This window comes from Erpetoichthys calabaricus, chromosome 2, assembly GCF_900747795.2.
Source record: "Erpetoichthys calabaricus chromosome 2, fErpCal1.3, whole genome shotgun sequence".
NCBI lineage: Eukaryota > Metazoa > Chordata > Cladistia > Polypteriformes > Polypteridae > Erpetoichthys > Erpetoichthys calabaricus.
This window is the reverse complement of record NC_041395.2, coordinates 166,419,298-166,436,370: the sequence shown is the minus strand read 5'-3', so window position 1 is coordinate 166,436,370 and position 17,073 is coordinate 166,419,298. Positions and strand designations below refer to the sequence as shown.

Sequence of the window (17,073 nt, the reverse complement as noted above, 5' to 3'; positions counted from 1 at the left end):
ACCTTGAAAGTGGTGCAGATGCTAGAGAGATTCCAGTAGCCACAGATGTTACACAATGGACACATGATATACTTATCTCCACTCTCACACACCTCCTCGCTGAAACAAAAAAGAAAAAAATCAGTTGTCATGCAAATATTTCAAAATGCACTGTATTAGTTACACCTGTTCATTAATGCAAACAGCCTGTTCCATCAAACAGCCAATCATGAGGTAATCATTTAATTAATATACTGTATACAGTAATCCCTCCTCCATCGCGGGGGTTGCGTTCCAGAGCCACCCGCGAAATAGGAAAATCCGCGAAGTAGAAACCATATGTTTATATGGTTATTTTTAGAATGTCATGCTTGGGTCACAGATTTGCGCAGAAACACAGGAGGTTGTAGAGAGACAGGAACGTTATTCAAACACTGCAAACAAACATTTGTCTCTTTTTCAAAAGTTTAAACTGTGCTCCATGACAAGACAGAGATGACAGTTCTGTCTCACAATTAAAAGAATGCAAACATATCTTCCTTTTCAAAGGAGTGCAAAGCAAGCTGTCAAAAAAAAAATCAATAGGGCTTTTTGGCTTTTAAGTATGCGAAGCACCGCCGGTACAAAGCTGTTGAAGGCGGTAGCTCACACCCCCTCTGTCAGGAGCAGGAAGAGACAGAGAGAGAGCCACAGAAAAACAAAGTCAAAAATCAATACGTGCCCTTTGAGCTTTTAAGTATGCGAAGCACCGTGCAGCATGTCCTTCAGGAAGCAGCTGCACACAGCCCCCCTGCTCACACCCCCCTACATCAGCGCAAGAGAGAGAGAGAGAGAGAGAGAAAGTAAGTTGGGTAGCTTCTCAGCCATCTGCCAATAGCGTCCCTTGTATGAAATCAACTGGGCAAACCAACTGAGGAAGCATGTGCCAGAAATTAAAAGACCTATTGTCCGCAGAAACCCGCGAAGCAGCGAAAAATCCGTGATATATATTTAAATATGCTTTCATATAAAATCCGCGATGGAGTGAAGCCGCGAAAGGCGAAGCGCGATATAGCGAGGGATTACTGTATATTAAATAGCATGCTGTGGTCAAAAGGTCTAGATGTTGCTTGGCCAAACATTTAAAAGGGCAAATCATGACTTTGACTTCGGCATGGTTGTTGGTGTCAGATAAGGTGGTCCCAGCTGTCCTCCTGGAATTTACATGCACTACTATCTATAGAGTTTACGGTGAATGAAGCAATAAGCAATGGTACTGTGTGGGATTTGTTGTTAATAAGAGATGTCAAGACTTGTTCAAGTTAACAAAAAGGTGACAAATCGTTAAAAATGACAGCTCTGTAGAACAGTAATGTGCAGAAATTGGTCTCAGTGCATAACATCTCATTTTGAAGCTGGTAGTCTTCAGCTGAAGGCCACTACTGTTTTCCACTCTTGTAAGCCAAGAACAGGAAGATGAGACTACAGTGGGCAGATTATCACCAAGATGAATGACTGAAGACTGTAAAAATGTCAAGTGGGCTGACAATTCTAATTTATGCCTATATGGATGGCAAAATCGGCATTTGGTTAAAAATGGTATAATTCATGGATCCATCCTACATTGAATTAAAGCTGGCAATGGTTGTATAATTCATCTCAAAATTCAGGTCTCTTATTACTATTGGAGTATCATTTCAATGTCACACTGCACATAAGCTTTGCTCCTAATGATTAAGGAATAATTATGGCTACAGTCAACCCTTTTATTCAAAGGCATACTTCCAGAAGGATAGTGCAACATGAAACAAAGACTGTACTGTTTTATGCTGATATGCACAGTCCCCAGATCTCAATCTAATAACAGACCTTTGCAAATTTGCAGGACCTGCAAAATACTATTTAGTCAACCATGACTAAAATCCTAAAGAAATGTGCCCAGACTTTGTTGCATACATTCTTGAAAGACTTCAAGCTGTTCTGGAGTCAAAAGTGAGTCCTACCGGTACTACATAGGAGGACCTAACAAAGTGGCCACTAGCATGTATATTTTTCTAGTAACTGAAATATTTTCATTCATCACACAGAATAATGGTACGATGATTTATGTAGAGAGTCACGTTTGGCACTGCTCCCCAATAGCCTCAGAGGACTAATTTTGCATCTTTGCCCAATTATTTTTTCATTAGGAACTTGTACACAAACTCAGCAAGCATCATTGGCTCTTCTGAGCTACAACAATTGTACTGTCACCAGAGGTTATTCCACAAGAAGGCACAAAATTCTCTTTTGAATGTAGTAAAAGCATACTTACGCGGGAACGTCAGTCAGCATCAGAAATATCCCAAAAATGAAAACAAGAGTACCCACAACTGCAGCCGGAAGAAGCCATCCTGTGTAAAATCCTGCCGTGAACACAGGAAAAATCAGCAAAGATTGGGATAAATTAATAAGGGCCACAGATCTCTAACAGCAAAGAAACAGAAATTGATTGTTATACCCAGAGGATACACAGGATAGGATATAAGGGTTTGGGGCATGTTCATCCAAGTTCAATCAGGCTAGACATCAGCTTGGCTATATTGTATAGAAAATCAGCCAGTTCAGGTCAGAAAAGTATTAGGACCACAAAGAGGAGATTGTATACATAATTCTGGAAAAAGAAAATCATAGGGAAAAAAATAGGAAGGACTACTGACTGTTGCCATTCGGCAGAGACATAAAATTGCCTTCTAACAGAACTTCTATTGACTGAAACTACTCAAATGATGAGGAATAGGCATTTTACCTAAATATTTATCAAAATGCATATTTTGTTAGGTATATGATATATTGCATGCAGCACAATGGTGCGGTAGTTAGTGCTGCTGCATCACAGCTCCAGACATCCAAGTTCAGTTTATGGCAGGATTATACCAATTCTTACTTTGCCAACATGAATTTTGTTTTACAAATATGACCAGGGTGTGAATTATAACATTTACAAGAGCTCATCCCCTGCCATTTTGGTGGGGGATAGGGACTTTAGATAGATAGTAGGCTACTGACCTACAGATAGTGGTAGAGTAGTTAGGACTGCCATCTCACAGCTACAGTGTCCAAGGTTCAAATCCTGAGCTCAGTTGATACCCTTGTGGGATCTGCATGTTTTCCCTCATGTCTGTATAGTTATTTCTCAATGTGCTCTCGCACACCATTAAGAGATAAGCATTTATCATTAACTGGCAATTCCAAGTTGACCCTATGAGAGTGTGGGTGTAGGTGGGGCCTGCAATGGACCAGTAACATGTTCAAGGTTGTTTTCTGCCTTGTGCCCAGGGCAGCTGGGATAGGCATTGCTTCATTGCATCCCTACATGGGTTACACAGGTTTGAGAAGGTATTGTTGTTTATGTGCAGTGTCAGTTGTCAAAACTTTTTTTGCTTCTGAGTAAAAATTAAATAAAATAAGTGCTTGTTTGTGACAGGGTTGTTGCCTGCCATCATTTTGATGGTTAACACATAAGTGGCTAAAAAGGAAATTCAGTTTACACTAAAGAGTGTTAAAAAATTGTTTGGTGAGGACACCATGGGATAATGGTTTTCCACCACATCTAAAACACATGCCTACCAGATAAAATTGTCTAAATTTTTCAGTGAGTGAACAGTTCTTGGTAAAACAATTCTTTAAGTGTGACCTGTGGTCGATTGTCATTTCTTTCAGGGTTGGTTCCTGCCTTGTGCCTGATTCTAACCAAACAGCCTCCAATGTTTTACAATGTAGAATCAGAATCTAGATGCATAGCTTATACTTGTTCAGTTTTAATATATTCCTTTATAAGAATTTTTTTTTGCTTTGCGCACTCCCCCACCATAACCTATCATCTAATGGGGGGACGAGCAAAAGCTTTAGATTTGTCAAAAATGTAGATCTCTGGTTTTCCACTGATCTCGATATTTTAGGGTCCCCTGATACCGAAAACACTGATATCTCGATGATGTATGTTATGAGATGCCAATGTGCTGATTAGTTTTTGAGCCAAATTCTGCAAGAAGAGGCATTCTAGAGGAACCCCCAAATACCGTAATTCTGCAATTATTTATGAATTTTTCTTACCTATTTTATGATCAGAAGGATCAGCATCAGAGTGGTAAATTATTACTGAAATGTTATAAAATAGTTCTGGTAACTTGGCTCCTATGGTGCAAGAGCCTACTGACACTCATGTCTTGTTTGTGTTAAAAAAAAAAAAAAAAAAAACTCAGAGAGATTAAGGACAGTATACTTAAAATGCAATAGTACTAACTAGTAAGCTAAAAGATGTCACCGTGAGGGAATGAAAGCACAAAGATGTAGTGCTTCTTACCTAACCATGCAAAGTACAGAGCAATTTTCTCCCCAAAGTATTGCCGAATGTGGTCCAAGGGCTGATATTTCTTCCAACACTTCCAACGACCCCAATACTGGTAGAGAATTTGACGCAGGTTTAATGATTTTGCCTCAAACTCACCAGAAGGCAGTTGGTATGGACCCTAAAAATACACATCAAATGATGAAATAAAAATAAGCACAGAATTCCTAAAAACGCACGTGATGGGAAGAGAGTTTTGAATTTTTGTTACATTGGGGTGTTCAAGCTTGCTCCTGAGGGACTGAATGCAGTGGCTGCAGGTCTTTGTTCCAGTACAGTTTCTTAATTATTGCTGCTGAAGCAATCATTGCTTAAGCATCATTTTTGTGCTTCATTTTCATTAACGTGCTCATTAAGATTACCATCCCTTGATTGCTTGCTTAAACCCCAGCATTCACTGCTGTTCACGTATTTCCTCTTTCCTTAATCATCTGCCACTTAACATGAAGATGTAAATGAAAGGAGTCATCAGCTCACAAGCCATGAGTAACCATCATGGAGTATCTGTTTTGATAAAATATTTGTATAGCAATGGGAGGAAAAAAAAGTGAAGGACTGAAATTTACTAATTTGCTCAAGCGGAAGACATTCTCAGAAAAGAAAAATGTGCAAGATAAGATGTACCTGACATGGATTGCATGGGTTTTATATGCTCTAATGTGACCTTGGTAACATTGTGTGTCAGATTGTTTGATTATTTATTCCAATGCTTATGGAATATTTAACAATAACAAACATTTATTTCTATAGCACATTTTTGTATAACAATGTAGCTCAAAGTGCTTTGCAAGATAACAGAGAAAATTACAAGAAAAAAAAACCAATTAAGAATAAGCAATAATATTAAAGAATATGTAACAACAAAACAAGGTAAGGTCTGATGGCTGGGAGGACAGAAATAAAAAAAAAAACTGCAGTTATTCTGGAGACAAAAAACGAAATCTGCAGGAGTTCCAAGGCCATAAGATCACCCAGCCCCCACTGGGCATTCTACCTAACATAAATAACGTTTCTAAATCAGTCCTCTTTGTTTATATGCTTCAAATGACGAAGTTGGTGTCCTGGACAGATGAGATATCCGCCTTCATTCCATCATTTTAGGGGGCTTAAATGATGCATTTAAAACATAATTTAAAAACAAAAATGACATGACATGATGAAATGGAAGGGTGAACTAACCATATAATTAAATAAGTTTGTTATTAGAAAAGAATTAAGAAATTGGAATAAAATAAAAACCTGCAGCCACTGTGGCCCTCAAGGACTGAACCTGAAGACCCCCGGCTCTACATTATAACTTTAATTCATATTTTTCCATAAATAAGTAATACAATGTTTTATTATTTTTATCTCAAGCACTGTCTTGTGTTGGGGCTCATTATGAAAGGGCCAATAAATTTACAGTGACTAATGTCAATTAATTAATAAAGTACTATAGTATCCACTGTGATAGACATATCATAAAATACATTGGATGATTAATCCATCCATCCATCCATCCATCCATTTTCCAACCCATTGAATCCGAACACAGGGTCACGGGGGTCTGCTGGAGCCAATCCCAGCCAACACAGGGCACAAGGCAGGAACCAATCCTGGGCAGGGTGCCAACCCACCACAGGACACACACAAACACACCAAGCACACACTAGGGCCAATTTAGAATTGCCAATCCACCTAACCTGCATGTCTTTGGACTGTGGGAGGAATTTATTTACTAAATTACCACCACTGTCCCTGTTATGCACATTGAAAAAAGTAATATGAGGCAAGCTTTATTATGATTACTACCTGCTAATTTTGTAGAGTTAAGCTTGCACCACATCAGTAATAGTGTGTATACAAGTCATTGATGTGGCCAAATAATCGACAGGAATAGGAAAGTGTGCCAATTTTAAATTGGAATTTACTTCTCCAGAGCAAACCATATAGAACCCATCAGGTTAAATGACTTATATTTTTATGAGGCATATTCGCCAAAACAATATTTCAATTTACGGATGTTTAATGCAAAAGTTCTATGTTAGTACTCACTTGTCCAGTGTGAGTTGACCAGTATATAATATAATGGATTTACTTTCCTTGCAATGAATCAATAGAGCCTATCTGGAATTAAACACAGGACATATCAGAACTGGAAGTCAGCACTGCAAAAGGTGTTGTCTTACATCATGTAGTGGGTAGGCAGCATTGAAGACCTTTTCACTGATCAGGCGATCAATTCCAATTTCTCCTCTCTTTAGGGATCCATAGGGTGTCCGAGCAAGGATCTCATAGAGCTGCAGAAAAGAGGATGAATGTATTAAGAGAAAGTGGTGTTAAATATTCTTCTGCATCACTGGAAGCCTGTAACCAGTACTGAAAAATAACTACAGTATTTGATAATTGTGATTTGCGAGTCCAATTATGTTAGCATACATGAAGCTCAAGTAAAGATGTTTCTTTCAGGCAAGTTAAGTATTTAGGACAGGTGCACTGTTCATAGATACTTAAAGTAATGTGCTGTGTTTGAATCTTAGAAGAGTACAGTCCATGTATAACATAGTCAGAAAACCTGAGATGGTAGTTAACCCTACTCAGCATGTTTCGCAAAATGCTCACTGAATATGCAAAATGTGTAGGTATTTATAATGGTGAAGGACCCTCTAGAAGCAAGGAGCTGTTTGCAACAAGAATGCCCCCTGCACTCTGCCGAACTGGATGTATAGTACAATCATCAGCATTCTCACCAGAAGAACTGGATGATGATTGTGCTGCAGCACTGGCTTCTCTTCAGCCTGGATATGCATGTATAAATGATTATACTACATTGTACATTGGTAGTGAAAGCTACATTTTAAAGGAAGTATGTGTATACACATACAGACACACTAGGTACATATCTCTTTTTGTATTACATTTCTCTCATCTGATTATTTCCTCCATGGTTACTGAAGGGGTGTATATTATATATACACATATGCACATACACACACACACAGGCTCAAGTATATCCTGCTTGGTGGAGTCAATCAGGTGGGATAACACCCCAACTCATAATTATATGGATGCAGTCCTGGAAAACACCATATGAAATGTATTGTTACAAAATGGACTTTACGGGGTACAATAAATTCAAGACCAAGGTTACAATGTGTAGAAATATATATCTGGAGGTATGAATCTAAGATTAGTGGCATTCATGGAGGTGTTATTATTTTGTGATTCAAAGGAGGAACACAACTTCATATAGTACTGGTCTTTAAAAACTGAAGACTCATTGTAGTTTCAAATCCAACATTTGCAGATGTAAAGTGACTTGAAAAAATGTATGGGTGGTTTAAAACACATCCTTGAGTCACCCCACAAAAATAAACCAAAGTGTCAGTATCACCAGGGGAGGTCATAGTCCATTAATCCACATTAATTTCCAATAAAAAAAGTGTAGTTGTGCAGTCTTTCCCACAGTTGCCAGCAGGAGAGTGTGACATGTCAGGTGTGGTGTTTTTTTTATTTAACACATATGGACATATTAATATTTGATTTTCATTTAAACAATATTTGTAGATAAAGGTGAATGATAATGAATGAAAATTTGATTGTGAAATAATGCCTTTAATGTGAAGTAAACAGAAATGTGCTTTCTGTCTGTGGCACAAGCAAGTCTTAGAGACCTACTTTAGCATCTTTAATTCTGTTCTCAGGCTGAACGTGCCCCCGAAATTAAATTTTAGGTATTTGAGATCGTGTTAAATGTGTGTACTTACTTTTACCACATGCAATATTTGCATTTATGTTTTACAATGGACTAAAAAATGTAAATGCGGCATGATGTTTGTTACATTATATAATCTTTATCTACCTGTATATTGCTATTTAAATAAAGATCAAATCTTGATATGTTCACCTATGTTAAAAAATAAAACACATACTCATTTCATGAGGTGTACTAACTTTCATTTGTGCATGTCAAAAATGATGAAAAAGTGCTCAGGGTGTCACTGAAATGTACTTTTTAACATCTGCATGACATCTTCTTTTGCTTAGTTTTCATCTTTGAAAAGCTCAGGAGAATGTAGAAAAGGCAGCAGTTAAGAATAAGGAAGCAGTAACACTTACTATCTGGTGCCGCTGAGTACTTTTAAAGAATGTTTCTTGGTTATCACTTCCCAAAAATCTGTACAAGATAAAACACAAAAGACATGAAAAACAGGCTAAGAAAATGGAAAGTTGGATTGATGAGTAGATAGATGGATATGTATGTCCATGGGTGACAGGGCCTTCAGCTGTATAGCGCCCAGACTCTGGAATGACCTACCAAAATTAATCAGGTCAGCTGACTCCATGAATTCTTTTAAAAAACAACTCAAAACTCATCTGTTCAGGAAGGCTTTTAGCTCTACTTGACTTTATTACCCTTCTCTCAGTTTACTTCTCTGTCAAGATGCTAATGCAACCTGTGTGTGTGTGTGCTAGACCACCAATGATGTTGTCTGTTTTTTTTTTTTTTCAGAATTCACTGTCTTAATCTTCTTTATTTATTTATCTGGTTTGTACAATGCTATATACTGTATATGCTGCCGTTCTTTATTATATTCTGTAAGTGCCTTGAGCATGGGAAAGGCGCTATATAAATAAAATGTATTATTATTATTAATTTATTAATGTGACTTTACTAGGCTGATGAGCTACACTTCCTAAACAATGAGTGTCCTACTTGCTTGCGATGATCAATTTGTACCCTTGTCCCAAAACATTCCCCAGAGTGATGTTATTCAATTAGTTTAACATCTTTTGTAAGACACTTTGGATAAAAGTGCTTGCTAAGCAAATAAATGTTAACGAATTTAGTGGTGGTCCTGGCTCATTAGCTGCATTAAGGAAGATCACACAAGGTAAGCTGTGCCTACCAGCGACACACACTCTAGTCACAAATGTGGGAACCCCGTGCCATTAGCAGTCGAATTACTGCAACCAGTTCTTTCAAAACAAAACCAATGGTAATGTGCAGCAATATGTTTCACCGTTTGACAGCAGCCTCTGTATTCAGTCTTAAAATAAATAAAATAAAACAACACTGAAACAGGAAAGATATTGTACATATATTAAACTGTAAAGTAAAAAAAACAATAAATGGAATACTGTGCCATTACTTATAACACAGAAAACCCCAGTCTAAAGATACAACAGTAGTTTTCATCCATCAATCTTTCAAAGCCGCTAATTCAGAGCAAGGCCGTAGGGTGTAGGTTTTATAATTTAATTGTTATTGACTTATCTATCTAATAGTAAAGCAGGCAAAATGTAAGGCTTTGCACAGTATATCATTTTCAGGGGCACTAATAAACATATTTGTGTAAATTTAAAGACAACATGGGTGCAGGTATGCATTTTTGTTTGATTTCACTTCAATCACCTGTAAAGTGAGAGAGTTTCAGAAAGGTATTCAGTGATAGCCACCGATTCCTCTTCTTAGGCTTCATTCTGCTTAGCACTCAGCAATGGCAGTGCAGAATGGTGCCTGTGCCAATAGCGGGTCATGTGGTCATGCAGATTGGGGAGATGCAGCCATGCTGTACTGGGGATGTGGGTATTAGTATGCCCCCAATGAATCCCCACCTTAGGCATTTGCCTATGCTACCTATGCCTGGAACCACCACTGCTCTTACTAACAATCACATTACATTCAAACCAAAACACACTGATTATCTGCATTACCCAGAAATGAAATAGTGAAGCTGTGAACGAAAACATTTTTTAGTCATTCATTCTAAAGGAATATCCAGACAGACTAACTGATGCACATGTTAAGTGTGCTGTAAGTCTCTGACAATATGAGCATGCATGGATCCTGAAGTGAGAGGATTGGGTGCAGGGGCCCAGAGCTCATGGTGGTCTTCACAAAGATTAAACAATGTGTGTCTTGGAAGCTGCACCCAGAGGATTGGTGATAATGATTTGGCTCCCCCTGAAAGTCAATGTTTAGGTAAGAAAGAAGCCTCTAAGATAGGATGTCTGAATATTTATTATTCTATTTAGACCTAGTGATAGGTTTTGGCCTAAATAGGCCAATAGGGTATAGGCTGGTAGCGTTGATGGCTGTAATGTTATCATTTGTACTCTACAGAATCACTCAGATACCCTACACTGCTGGCTGCAGTACTCAATGTTTAGGGTTCAGCTAAAGAGTTTCAGCAGCTACAGCGCAGTACATTGTACATCAGCAAAATCCAGTGCTGCACCATTCATTAAGCTTCAGCTGACACTCACAATTTGAGTAAACTCCTAATTGTGATTTTTGTGCTCACTTTCGGGCAGTAGCCTTTAACTGTACTTGTGTTTTATCATTTAACGCATTCTGTATATAAGCTATTGCATTTTCCACAAATCGCTAACTCTTCATGTAAGAGTACGCTAATCCCCAAAAAAGTTGCTTCTCGTTTTTGGTTGACAGCTCAGAACTAATCTCTAAGATCTACTTTTACTGGTCAAATTTCCTGCTAAGACCATTTTTGACACCTACTTTAATTAAATGACTAAATAATATCAGGTTATCAATTCTTTATTTTCTTTTATTTCTGGGTGAATAACTGGTTAAGATTTATTTCAGACTTTTTTTCTGGTCGAATGACAGACCAGGATCAATATTCTACTTTTTCTGGTTAAAAAGTAGTTTAAGATCAATGTTACATGTCACCTTCATCTTCTCTTCCATTTTCCTTTTTTTTCCTTCTTGTAAATGGCAGATAAAGATCAATTTTCCAATAGCATTTCATCACCTTATTTTTCCTGCAGATTGCAATCGATTTTTCACTTTCCACTTCCTTCTATCAGGTTGAATGGAAGACAAGGATTGATTTCCCCTTCTTTCTTTTTATTTTCTTCCATGAGCTTGAATAAAAGTCTATAACCCATTTTTGCTTTTTTCTTATTCCTTTCTTGTTAAATGACAGATTGAGATCATATGCACACTTCATTGTCCTTTTTATCATCTTTCTCTACTTCTTCCCATTATTTGGTCGCTCTGAAATAGACTTCCCAGCTTTTTCTTTTCACTCATCAAATGGCAAAGACAAATAAATATCAAATTTCCCTTTACAGTCTTGTCTTAAACATCTGGGATGGATATATCAGTTTAGTGTTCCAGCCAGGGCATAGGAGCTTAAAGAAAAATGTTTTAGTTTATTAACAAAATTCATAACCTGGTGGAGGTGCACACAAATCGCCCCACCTTTTCTGTATACTGGCTTTTTTCAACCACATTATTTTGCTTTTGTAACAAGCTTGTTTAATTAATTGTTAACTTAAGGGTAGCAGAAGATGAATATATCCAAGTATACATGGTATTAACATAGCATAAAACATGAATCTAAGCTAGTCTGGCTTTCTTTGCTTTCTACCTGTAATAGAAGGTACAACTCATGAATTATATTCCCTTACTTAATTACTGTCCAAAAACCAGCCACAGGGGATGCACAAACCAGTATGTTTCTTCATACCGGTCCCAAGCCCGGATAAATGGGGAGGGTTATGTCAGGAAGGGCATCCGGTGTAAAACTTTGCCAAATCAATAATACAAATTTCCATACCGGATCAGTTGAGCCCCGGGTTAACAATGACCACCAGTACTGCTAGTCAACAGGGTGCTGGCAGAAATTGGACTACTGTTGGCCGAAGAAGAAGAAGGAGAAGAAGAGGGGGGAGACGTGTCCGGAGGCAGGAGGAGAGGAGGAAGGTGGAGAGAGTGGAACTGAGGGTAGGAACTTTGAATGATGGCAGTATGACTGGTAAGGGGAGAGAGTTAGCCAATATGATCGAGAGAAGGAAGGTTGATATATTGTGCGTGCAAGAGACTAAATGGAAGGGGAGTAAGACCAGGTGGATCGGAGGTGGATTCAAATTGTTCTATCATGGTGTGGATAGGAGGAGAAATGGAGTAGGGGTTATTCTGAAGGAACAGTATGACAAGAGTGTTCTGGAGGTGAAAAAAGTGTCAGACATAGTAATGATTATGAAGCTGGAAATCGGAGATGTGATGATGAATGTTGTTAGTGCATATGCCCCGCAAGTTGGGTGTGCAATGGATGAGAAAGAAGATTTTTGGAGTGAGTTGTATGAAGTGATGAGCAGTGTACCCAAGGGACAGAAAGTGGTGATTGAAACAGATTTCAATGGGCATGTTGGTGAAGGGAACAGTGGAGACGAGGAGGTGATGGGTATTTATGGTGTCAAGGAGAGGAATGAAGAAGGTCAGAGGATAGTGGATTTTGCCAAAAGGATGGACATTGCTGTGGTGAATATGTATTTTAAGAAAAGGGAGGAACATAGGGTGACGTACAAGAGTGGAGGAAAATGCACACAGGTAGATTACATCCTATGCAGAAGAGTTGATATGAAGGAGATTGAAGACTGCAAAGTAGTGGCAGGGGAAAGTGTAGTTAAGCAGCATAGGATGGTGGTCTGTAGGATGAAGTTGGAGATCAAGAAGAGGAAGAAAGTGAGGACAGAGACAAGGATCAAACGGTGGAAGTTGAAAAAGGAAGACTGCAAGGTTGAGTTTAGGGAGGAGGTGAGACAGGCACTGGGTGGCAGTGAAGAGTTACCAGACAGTTGGGAAACTACAGCAGATGTAATAAGGGTGACAGCAAGAAGGGTGCTTGGCGTGACATCTGGACAGAGGAAGGAGGAAAAGGAAACCTGGTGGTGGAATAAGGAAATACAGGACAGTATAAAGAGGAAGAGGATGGCAAAGAAGAAGTGGGATAGTCAGAGAGATGCAGAAAGTAGACAAGTGTACAAGGAGATAAGGCGCATGGTGAAGAGAGAGGTGGCGAAGGCTAAAGAAAAAGCGTATGATGAGTTGTATGAGAGGTTGGACACTAAAGAGGGAGAAAAGGACCTGTACTGATTGACTAGACAGAGGGATCAAGCTGGGAAAGATGTGCAGCAGGTTCGGGTGATAAAGGATAAAGATGGAAACATACTCACAAGCGGGGAGAGTGTGTTGAGCAGATGGAAAGAGTACTTTGAAAGGCTTATGAATGAAGAGAACGAGAGAGAGAAGAGGTTGGATGATGTGGAGATAGTGAATCAGGAAGTGCGAAGGATTACCAAGGAGGAAGTAAGGACAGCTATGGAGAGGATGAAGAATGGAAAAGCTGTTGGTCCAGATGACATACCTGTGGAAGCATGGAGGTGTTTAGGAGAGATGGCAGTGGAGTTTTTAACCAGAATGTTTAATGGAATCTTGGAAAGCGAGAGGATGCCTGAGGAGTGGAGAAGAAGTACACTGGTGCCGATATTTAAGAATAAGGGGGATGTGCAGGACTGTAGTAACTACAGGGGGATAAAATTGATGAGCCACAGCATGAAGTTATGGGAAAGAGTAGTGGAAAATGGTTAATAAGTGAGGTGATGATTAGTGAGCAGCAGTATGGTTTAATGCCAAGAAAGAGCACCACAGATGCGATGTTTGCTCTGAGGGTGTTGATGGAGAAGTATAGAGAAGGTCAGAAGGAGTTGCATTGTGTCTTTGTGGACCTGGAGAAAGCATATGACAGGGTGCCTCGAGAGGAGTTGTGGTATTGTATGAGGAAGTCGGGAGTGGCAGAGAAGTATGTAAGAGTTGTACAGGATATGTACAAGGGAAGTGTGACTGTGGTGAAGTCTGCGGTAGGAGCGACGGATGCATTCAAGGTGGAGGTGGAATTACATCTGAGCCCTTTCTTATTTGCAATGGTGATGGACAGGCTGACAGACAAGATTAGACAGGAGTCCCCGTGGACTATGATGTTTGCTGATGACATTGTGATCTGTAGCAATAGTAGGGAGCAGGTTGAGGAGACCCTGGAGAGATGGAGATATGCTCTAAAGAGGCGAGGAATGAAGGTCAGTAGGAACAAGACAGAATACATGTGTGTAAATGAGAGGGAGGTCAGTGGAATGGTGATGATGCAAGGAGTAGAGTTGGCGAAGGTGGATGAGTTTAAATACTTGGGATCAACGGTACAGAGTAATGGGGATTGTGGAAGAGAGGTGAAAAAAAAAAGAGTGCAGGCAGGGTGGAATAGGTGGAGAAGAGTGTCAGGAGTGATTTGTGACAGACGGATATCAGCAAGAGTGAAAGGGAAGTTCTACAGGACAGTAGTGAGACCGGCTATGTTATATGGGTTGGAGACGGTGGCACTGACCAGAAAGCAGGAGACAGAGCTGGAGGTGGCAGAGTTAAAGATGCTAAGATTTGCATTGGGTATGACGAGGATGGATAGGATTAGAAATGAGTACATTAGAGGGTCAGCTCAAGTTGGACGGTTGGGAGACAAAGTCAGAGAGCCGAGATTGCGTTGGTTTGGACATGTGCAGTGGAGAGATGCTGGGTATATTGGGAGAAGGATGCTAAGGATAGAGCTGCCAGGGAAAAGGAAAAGATGAAGATCTAAGAGAAGGTTTATGGATGTGGTGAGAGAGGACATGCAGGTGATGGGTGTAATAGAACAAGATGCAGAGGACAGAAAGATATGGAAGAAGATGATCTTTTGTGGCGACTCCTAAAGGGAGCAGCTGAAAGAAGAAGACGACGACTTAATTATTGTCCTAAGAATTACCCAAAGAAGCATTGTTTTTATGTTTTGTGAGAACTCTTTAGCTGGTTCACTTTCTCTAGAAATTAAAAGTTTCCCATCCTCTGCCTGCCCTGACAGTTGCACTGATTTCTTTTTCACAGCTCGTCTGCATTTGCCACTCCACTAACATATTCTGTGGGTATGTAAGTGTGCACTAGAAATCATGGAAATATTTGCAAACTTTGCCAAACTCAGTGAATTGCATTGAAGTCAATGGGAAAGGAGGAAGTAAACTAATTTTGAGTGGACTATAATGGTGCAATGGTGTTTTAAGTGTCCCTGAGGGCTAGGAAAAGTTTGCCAACTATGCTGGACCAATTATTATGCCCAAATATATGATATGAGCTGTGAGGCAGCAATATTCTAACAACAAAAGACATGGGCAGAACAAATAGCACAAACATAATGCAGCAAAGAGCCACAAACTAGCAATAAGTAAATAAAATATTGATCATTGCGCCAACAGGATTCCAATCTTGGGGCACACATTAGCTATGCCACAAAGCAGCAGCGATGGATTGGCTTATTCCATTGTCTGAAGTTGAGGTACAGTGGAAACATCTTTTTTGCTTCTCATGAATTTGTGAAGATGCCTCTCACATTCTTCTTCTATCAAGAAGAAAAACACCTTGTAAATAGTAAATGTTTTGTTTTTATTATTTCACAGTGTGTCCTGTGTTTTCTGATAGGGTGGGTGAGGGCTCATTTAAGGCTTGTTTAAAGTTTGTTACTGGGCAAATGGCTAATTTGCATGCAGAATTAGCCATGTGGTGTTGGCAAATAGGGACTAGTGTTCTTTATTCAGTGGCAGTACTTCCCAAATTTTTTTTTTTTTTTTTAAATGCATGCAAGATGGAGATCTGGCAATGTTTCTCAACTTTTGTTCACTGATGACCCACATAGAGCCCAAAAATTGTAATAGACTAGTGTGATTAGAGATCAGGAAAAATATTCCACAACACCGTCAAGAGCTTTGGCAGACAGGGGCTAGGGGTCGGGCAGGACTTGGCTTAGTGTATCTCAGCAGCTGAAATGGCTTTTTTTTTGCTCTTATAATTGCAACCCAGCTATGGCCACAATAAAAGCATGCATGAAAGTTCTGTACATGGCTGTTACAGCTCTTTGACATCATGCTGTCCCTGCAAAACATCATAGGGCACTTGGGGGGGAAAAAAAAGTTTGTCTAAGCCGGCCTCACAGTTTATTTCTAGGAAATATTTGGTGAACAAGGTTAATGGCGAACGCAGCATATTCGCTGTGAAAACCACTTTGGCAGATTTCACTGATCAACACTATTGTGCACAACACATTGTCCGAATCTGTTGCATGAGAGTGGCTGCTGTAAATTAGTGAAAGGAGGATTTAGTTTTCTTTAAATGTAGGAAGAAAAAAAAACAGAAACTTCACACAGATTATTGGAGTAACTGTAACTGAAAGTAATAAACAGGAACACATACTGCAGGGTTAATATTTTTGCTGATAGTGGCGTAGCTAGAGTTCATGTCGCTTGGGGCAGGGTGGTGCTTCAGTTTGCTGCCCTCCAACATATTTGAATATGTTAAACTATTTAAATAGAAAATTAAAATGACGTATAGAGAAAAATTAAGATAAATTTTGCATAGATTTATTCATATATAGAGAAACAGCAATTATTTTTCACATATAATTATTTGTAAGCATCAACTAGACAAGAATATAGTATAGACGCACTGATAAGCTGTGTTCTGATTATTAGTTTAATATACAGTAATTATGCTGCGAAAACCAGAACCAGTGTAGTGTACAAGTGATAGGTGAGGATGTTTTCTGCGCAGAGCAAGAACACATTCGGATTAATAATGAAATGAAATTATAAACTGTAAATTAGTTGTTTATCTTCCTAAAAAATATTATTGGTGTATTGTTTATGTTTATCTTTGTTATTGCCTCATAAATTTCAACTGCTGTGTCTGATGCCGTCACAGAATTACTTTTCAAACATTTATGGATAAAAATCAGAGAATTTTACTTTTTTTCATTCCTGAGTGATATTTTTCCGAACCCTGCTGCTTGCACACGAATTGTACTGATCCTTTTGGCAAATAATGCCGACCCAGGCAGACCACTCCTTCCACCCACCCCTAG

At 39.1% G+C, this 17,073-nt stretch overlaps 1 protein-coding gene across 3 annotated transcripts in view; it reads right to left on the bottom strand.

Moving 5' to 3' along the window:
- ano7 (anoctamin 7) overlaps nucleotides 1-17,073 on the bottom strand; it is a 117,712-nt gene that overhangs the window by 37,886 nt on the left and 62,753 nt on the right. For all 3 annotated transcript variants that reach the window (XM_051922882.1, XM_028825716.2, XM_028825717.2), the window contains 5 exons: nucleotides 8,447-8,504; nucleotides 6,517-6,627; nucleotides 4,304-4,469; nucleotides 2,273-2,363; nucleotides 3-99 (listed from right to left, as the gene is read on the bottom strand). In XM_051922882.1, coding sequence (XP_051778842.1) covers nucleotides 3-99; nucleotides 2,273-2,363; nucleotides 4,304-4,469; nucleotides 6,517-6,627; nucleotides 8,447-8,504 — 523 coding nt within the window. The remainder of the gene's footprint in view (nucleotides 1-2; nucleotides 100-2,272; nucleotides 2,364-4,303; nucleotides 4,470-6,516; nucleotides 6,628-8,446; nucleotides 8,505-17,073) is intronic.